Source organism: Nomascus leucogenys, chromosome 13, assembly GCF_006542625.1.
Source record: "Nomascus leucogenys isolate Asia chromosome 13, Asia_NLE_v1, whole genome shotgun sequence".
In the NCBI taxonomy this organism is placed as follows: domain Eukaryota; kingdom Metazoa; phylum Chordata; class Mammalia; order Primates; family Hylobatidae; genus Nomascus; species Nomascus leucogenys.
The window spans coordinates 91,535,767-91,543,915 of record NC_044393.1 but is presented as its reverse complement, the minus strand read 5'-3'; the positions used below and the strand labels follow the sequence as shown (position 1 = coordinate 91,543,915).

Here is an 8,149-nt window from a genome sequence, read left to right as displayed (position 1 = left end):
TAGAAAATGTGTGAGGGAAATTTCTGTTTGCAACTAAGAGTTAGGAGAGAATGAAGAGGGCCTCATAGTTCAGAAAACGTAGCCTTTCTCGGGAGCTCCCACCATTCTCATGGGATGGCAAATGCAGGAGGGCAGGGAAATCTCCAGTGTAGGTAGCCAAGGTTTATGTTACTCCTATGTGTTTTGAGCAGAGACAATTTTTAAGGAATCCTCAAAACCCATTTCGTAATCCTCAAATCAATATAAGGTTTCCTATGTTGATACCTTCTCGTTTTCTGTCTTTTTCACACCCCTAAACCACTTTTTTCTCCTAGGGAGGGAGGAACAGCAGAGACTTTGGTCAGGACTGCTGGGAGGTAGAAGGAGAAGGGGAAACACCAGGGTTTCTGCATAGGAAAGGGGTGGTTCTGCAGCGCTGTGGCTAAACTGCTGGCGCAGAAGTACACAGCTGAGTCCCTGAGTTCTGAGGGCTGGATCTTCAGAGTGGAGAATGATGCATTAGGCATCTTAGCTGAGAATCGATCCTTGGGCATCCCTGAATCATCTATCGGAACGTTGTTGTTAAAATAAATCAGCAACTCCAGTCCCCGCATCACGGTCTCTCTGTACCAGAAAAGGGAGTCGTGTCCTGAAATTGGTTTACATCTCAGAGTCACTTCTTGTCCCATCTCTGTCACCTCATGCTGGGGTGACTGGATAACTCCAGCATCTGTGTGCTCAATGAAAGAAGACAGAATTGGGCGTCAGAATAAGGAAAATATATGAGATCATCCATGCAGAAGCCCAGCATGACGATGGTAAATATTCTGAAGACTCACTCACTACCAGGATGCAAAGGGACAGACAGCAGAAGGTCCAGGAGCCCATGGCAGTGTGAGAGCAGATGTGGAATATTCCAGACCAGGCCCTCTGTGAGCATGAGCAAAGAAATGAATTTTGTGACATTTTATCCCCACAGAATGCATCTGTCAGTGACATCACTGAATGGGCCACCACCCCCAAACTTCTTTAAGAGGAGGCTACATCTCTGGGAGATGAATCAGGCAGGAATTAACTCAACTATAATGGATCTGAGATACAGATGCACACATGCAGAGGCTCCCTGAAGATTTGTTTTGATATTATCAATTCACAGTACCTTCTTCATAACATGTCTTACCTAGGAGGCTGCCAACTATATACATCTCCTCAAATTGCAAGTATTTAAAGATGAACTCATTGTCTTATTGCAAGCCAGCTTCTCTGCAAACTCTCTTCCTCTCACTGGTGGCTTGATGCTTCTAGTCCTCTATGTGTACCTAAATTATCCATCAGTGAGTTGGAAGTTAGGCATCTGAGAAGATGCATGTCAACGGCATTGTTAGGGATAGAGGAACTGAGCTGATGCCCTGAGAACTGATTGTATTTGAAGCTCTTCTCTGCAGTGAAAAACCTGAGTTTATTTATCCTTGAACCATATTGAATTCCCAAAGCCCGAGGAATGGAACCTCTCTCACATTCTCTATTCCCACAGTAAAACAGAGGATAAGATTGTCTTATTCTGAATATTTGCAGCTAAAATATTATAGTTTTGAATTAAATCATATTACTGCCCCTAGAAAAGTTCAATGTTTTTTCATCATTAATACCTGGCCTTTTCCCTGTAACCCCACTTCTCCAAACCTACTTCCTCTCAGAGATTCTGGAAAGCTGAGAGAAAGATGTGTTTTTTGCATTGCTCAATCAAGTTGCTTGCCATAAAAGGGCACATTTTTGCTCTTGGCACAGAGGTATGCTTGAGTCCCCTGCAGTCGAAAGCACTTCCCAAAGTAAAAGGGCGTTAGTTTTCAGACTAGCTTGTGTTACCGGAGGGGCCTATTTCCCTGTGGGCTCTATCCTTTTGCAGGGTGTGTTGGACCCAGGATATAAAACTGTGGTCATAATTCTGTCTTCAAAAATTTAATTACTTACCACTCCCTGTAACCAGGTAGCAAGTGTGGCAGGCAGCATGACAACCTCTCAAAGATGTCCATGTCTAATTCCCAGAAACTGGGAATGTGTTAAATTATGTGGCAAGGGGAGAAAGGAACGTTCCAAATGGAATGAAGGTTGCTAGTCAGCTGGCCTTAATATAGGGAGCGTGTCCTGGATTTTCCAGGTGGGCCCAATGTAATCACAAGGGTCCTAAAATATGGAAGAGCGGGGACGAAGGGTGAGCGTCAGACTGATGCAGAGTGAGCAAAGGCTCAGCCAGTCCTTGTTGGCTTTGAAGATTGAATGGGGCCATGAGCCAAGGAATGCTGGTGGCCTCTAGAAGTTGAAAAAGGGAGAAAAACAGTTCTCCCTTAGAACCTCGGGAAGGAATGCAGCCCTGCCAATACCTGGATTTTAGCCCGGTCTTGGACTTCTGACCTGCAGAACTGTAAGATAATAAGTTTTAGTTGTTGTAAACCACCAAGTTAATGGTAATTTGTGTCAATAGAGATTGAATACCTTCTAGTAGCCATGGGACTGATGGGTGAGAGATAGAAGCCAGATACAAAATACAGGTAGAGACAGATGCATGATCACATGGAAGGAGTTTAAAATCAGGCTAAAGGAAGCTTATAAGGTAGCTGGGCTTTAGATAAGAAGGAAGGAAAATGATCTGGAATCAGCAGGGAGGAATTCTGCACTAGGAGAATGACGAAGTAGAATTGGGCTTATGGCAGAACTCCAACAAACCTCAATTGCCTTGGGCACTCAAAATATAGGGATCTTTCACCTCAATTGTCAATGATACCATGATAGGGATTCAGAAGGAATCAGTATGTAAATATGAATATCAAAGAGAAATTATAACCACTCAGAATGGATTGCAGGTATTGTATAGATACTTCTCATATAAATAAGAAAAACGTAAATGTGTGTAAAGGACATATAATGAGAAAGGAAACAGGGCAACAGAAGACCGGACATGCCTGTCTGCTTTTAGATACCCCATTGTGAGTCCTCACCAGGAGGCCTCATCAGTGCTCTGTGAGTGTGCACAGCCTTTAGCCAGCACCCGGCTCTTCTTATGCAGAATAGAGACAAATGGATCCTTAGATTCCAGGCCAGGTAGCTTACATCTAATGTACTAACCTGCTTGCTCTAGCCACATTTGAGACACTCTTCAGGAATAATGAAAATTCCCGAAGTAAATGTAAAGTTGAAATTGGCATTATAAAGGAATGTCCACAATCATAGTAAAGAACTTTCTTTTACAATCTAGAAAACGTGTGAGGGAAATTTCTGTTTGCAATTTAGTGTTAGGAGAGAATGAAGAGGGCCGCATAGTTCAGAAAACATAGCGTTTCTCCGGAGGTCCCACCATTCTCACGGGATGGCAAATGCAGGAGGGCAGGGAAATCTCCAGTGTAGGTAGCCAAGGTTTATGTTACTCCTATGTGTTTTGAGCAGAGACAATTTTTAAGGAATCCTCAAAACCCGTTTCATAATCCTCAAACCAACATAAGGTTTCCTATGTTGAAACCTTCTAATTTTCTGTCTTTGTCACAACCCAAAACTACTTTTTTCTCCTAGGGAGGGAGGAACAGCAGAGACTTTGGTCAGGACTGCTGGGAGGTAGAAGGAGAAGGGGAAACACCAGGGTTTCTGCACAGGAAAGGGGTGGTTCTGCAGCGCTGTGGCTAAACTGCTGGCGCAGAAGTACACAGCTGAGTCCCTGAGTTCTGAGGGCTGGATCTTCAGAATGGAGAATGACACATCAGGCATCTTAGCTGAGAATCGATCCTTGGGCATCCCTGAATCATCTATCGGAACGTTGTTGTTAAAATAAATCAGCAACTCCAGTCCCTGCATCATGGTCTGTCTGTACCAGAAAAGGGAGTTGTGGCCTGAAATTGGTTTGCATCTCAGAGTCACTTCTTGTCCCATCTCTGTCACCTCATGCTGGGGTGACTGGATAACTCCAGCATCTGTGTGCTTTATGAAAAAAGACAGAATTGGGGACAAAAGGAGGAAAACATCAGGCATCATCCATGCAGAAGCCCCGCATGATGATAGTAAATACTCTGAGGACTCACTTGCTACCAAGATACAAAGGGACACACAGCAGAAGGTCCAGGAGCCCATGGCAGAGTGAGAGCAGATGTGGAGTATTCCAGACCAGGCCCTCTGTGAGCATGAGCAAAGAAATGAATTTTGTGACATTTTATCCCCACAGAATACATCTGTCAGTGACATCACTGAATGGGCCGCCACCCCCAACTTCTTTAAGATGAGGCTGAATCTCTGGGAGATGAATCAGGCAGGAAGTAACTCAACTATATTGATGTGAAATAGAGATGCACACTTGCAGATGCTCCCTGGATATTTGTTTTGATATTATCAATTCACGGTAGCTTGTCCATAGCATGCCTTACATAGGAGCCTGCCAACTATATCCATCTGCACCTCAAATGGCAAGTATTTAAAGATGAACTCATTGTCTTATTTCAAGCCAGCTTGTCTGCAAACTCTCCTCTTCCTCTCACTGGTAGCTTGGTGCTTCTAGTCCTTTATATGTACTTAAAGTATCCCTCAGTGAGTTAGGAGTCAGGCATCTGAGAAGACGCATGTCAACTGCATTGTTAGGGATACAAGAGCTGAGCTGATGCCCTGAGAACTGATTATATTTGAAGCTCTTCTCTGCAGTGAAAAACCTGGGTTTGTTTATCCTTGAACCTTATTAAATTCCCAAAGCCCATGGAATGTAACTTCTCTCACATTCTCTATTCCTACAATAAAACAGAAAGGGGATAATATTGTCTTATTCTTGAAGATTTGCAGCTAAAATTTTCTAGTCTTGAATTAAATCTTATTAACCCTAGAAAAGTTCAATGTTTTTTCATCATTAACACCTGGCTTTTTCCTCCTGCCCGGTAACCCCACTTCTCCAAACCTACTTTCTCTCAGAGATTATGGAAAGCTGAGAGAAAGATCTGTTTTTTGGGTTGGTTAATTAAGTTACTTGCCAACAAAAGAGAAGGGCACATTTTTTTGCTGTTGGTACAGAGGCATGTTTCTGAGTCCCCTGCAGTCAAAAGCACTTCCCAAAGTTAAAGGGCATTAGTTTGCAGACTAGCTTGTGTTACTGGAGGGGCTGTTTCCCTGTGGGCTCTATCTTTTTGCAGAGTCTGTTGGATGCGGGATATAAAACTATGGCCATAATTCTGTCTTCAAAAAGTTAATTGCTTACTATTTCCTGTAACCAGGAACCAAGTGTGGCAGGCAGCGTGATGACCTCTCAAAGATGTCCATGTCTAATTCCCAGAAACTGGGAATGTGTTAAATTATGTGGCAAGGAGAGAAAGGAATGTTCCAAATGGAATGAAGGTTGCTAATCAGCTGGCCTTAATATAGAGAGTGTGTCCTGGATTTTCCAGGTGGGCCTAATGTAATCACAAGGGTTCTAAAATGTGGAAGAGCGGGGACGAAGAGTGAGCCTCAGAATAATGCAGAGTGAGCAAAGGCTCAGCCAGTCCTTGTTGGCTTTGAAGATTGAATGGGGCCGTGAACAAAGGAATGCTGGTGGCTGAACAGGTGAGGAAAAATAGTTCTCCCCAAGAGCCTCAGGAAGGAATGTAGCCCTTCCAATACCTGGATTTTAGCCTGGTTTTGGACTTCTGACCTCCCGAACTGTAAGATAATAAGTTTTTTTTTTTTGTAAGCCACCAAGTTAGTGGTAATTTTTGTCAATAGAAATTGAATACCTTATAGTAGCCATGGGACTGATGGGTGAGAGGCAGAAGCCGGTACAAAATATAGGTAGAGACGGATGCATGATTACGTGGAAAGAATTTAAAATCAAGCCAAGGGAAGCCTATTCAAAGACATCTTCTTATGTCTGCCCAGGCCTCATCTTCTTCCAGGAGACACTCTGGACTATGCCTCGTACATGGATATGCTGGTGGCATCACTGTGATTGTCATCTCCCTGTGGACAGGGTCCCTCTGCTGTGGTCCTGGGTAGCACCTCCATTTCTTGCTGTTCTGCTCTCTACAGAGCAGGTAGGGTTGGCCTTGGTTGGTTTGGGGCCAGGCTTTCCAAGGCTCCTTTGACACAAGAACTGCTCCTCTGGTTTTACCAGCTCAGAACATGGGCCCTGCCCAACCCCAGCTCCTTGTGCCCCCACATCTTAAGCGAGTTCAGAGGTATAGCCACTGCAAAGCACACCTGTCACTCAGCCCCACTCAAAGCTTAATGTAAAGCAAAACCCACCTGAAGAAGGGTCGTTTACTAATTCATTTATTCCCAGCCATCATTCAAGACATCTGCAAACCGATTTCCTGAATCTAGGTCCAACCTCAGGGTTATCCTTAACCATCTTGTTCCAGGGAGCAGTCTCAGTTTCTCCCGGTAGACTCTGGATGACATCGAAGCCACAGTGCCTCCTAGTGGCCAGTAGGCCAGAACGGCACAAATGTGCTCTCTGCCAGGATACGGGGACTTGAGCTTTGTTTCACTGAGTACAGGGGATATAGGATATTATCATTAGTTGGTGTTAGAAGGCCAACAAACAATATTAGTGCTATGGGGTAGGACAGAAACACCCCAGACATTGACAATGAGGTCAGAAAGGTGGAAACATAATGTCAGTTTTAATACTGATAAGCAGCAGGTCTCATTGTGAAACTCGATGGGCTGGCTAACATGATGCAGAAACAGAATTTAACCCATTCCCTGTCCCCTCCAAACTGCAGGCCAGCCCTGCATGGAAGAGAAAGTTCCCCACTGATCTTAGCACATGTTGAAAATAATCTACCTTTTCTCTAGGGAACCAGGAGGAAAACGGGAAAATAAGGAGAGACTAAACTAAAATGAAGAGAGGAAATAGTATAACTGATTTCGCTTCCATAGAGAAGATTTGGCAAGCAATAGGAAGATTAAAACAGGATTATTACTTTCGGGGTGCCCCACAAAATGGGGTGTGTTGTCCCAGGAGATTGGCTTTAAATGGGGTAAAACAATAGCCACATATCAGTTACTCCTTCCAATTTTGACCACTGCCCCGGGAAATACTCATAAAAGCACAAATGCATCCCCAGAACGCAGTAATTAAATTAATTTGAAGCCCAATCTGTACTATTTGACCTAATCTCAGCATTCTCTTGATTGTCTTTCCCATCTTGCCATATGGTCCAATGGAACACAGAGGTTATGTGATAGAAATAAGTAACAAGCATACTTTGGTAAAAACATGCCCCAAACAAAGATATGTCTCAATTGGATTATGAATGGCCTTTAAGTTTTTTTTTAAGTATTTGATATCAGAGTTTAACATCTCTATACCATTTAAGTTGAATATCAGACAAGTCACAAAGAATCTAACATTAAAATTCAAGGAAAATTAGAATTCCAAGTAAAGTTATTTTCACCTTAATCCCAATAATTAAGGATAATGGCACTCACTCTTTCTGTTGTTATCTACATAGTTGGAAAAAATGTCAAAAACAACATTAAAAATTTCAGTTAATTAAAGTCCTAAAAAAATAATAAGGAATAACTTGGCTGGAATGTTGGTGAGGGCAAGAGCCCCGGGAGGTGAGCACAGCAGTCCATTTGTCCTGGCAGGCATTTGCAGATCCTGACTCAGCACTCAGGAAGCTGACTCACAGGCCAGGCGGGTAAAGGCAAAGCCCAGAACATACCGAATGTGTCATTGTCAAATTCCAGTAGTAACAATGAGCCAGAAACACACCTGTTCTCCAGATGCTCCAGGATACCTCAAGCCTTAAACTGTGATTCAGGGAGCCTGACTGTTTATACCTACATGCACTTTCAGAAGCACACAAAGATGATCTCTGCAGAAAAATATCCATCCTACCCCCAAAATCATTTCTACAACTATGGTGTTTGGCACAGTGTCAAGACTGGTAAGGAGAAATACAAATGCCATGAAAACTTAAGCACCGTAACTGAGAAACAGCACAAAAAGAAAATCACAAAAATATCCTAAGAAGATCTTAGAGGTGAAAATGATCAGACTCTGAAACAACTGTGTGTCCTATGTTCAAATGTAAAAAGTGATCTCAGAAAATGTTATGAGGGAGTTATTAACTATAAATAACATAGCAGATTGGAAAAAGAACAAAATAGAAATTTTGACAAGGAGATGGTGAGTGAGTGGTCATTTTAATCCATCACA

General features: G+C 43.0%; 1 gene segment (V, D, J or C); it reads right to left on the bottom strand.

The window, feature by feature from the left end:
* Window positions 1-284: 284 nt before the first annotated feature.
* LOC115838045 lies at window positions 285-867 on the bottom strand. The segment is given in 2 exon segments: window positions 285-716; window positions 823-867. Coding segments are annotated over 2 exon segments (477 nt in total).
* Window positions 868-8,149: the final 7,282 nt, after the last annotated feature.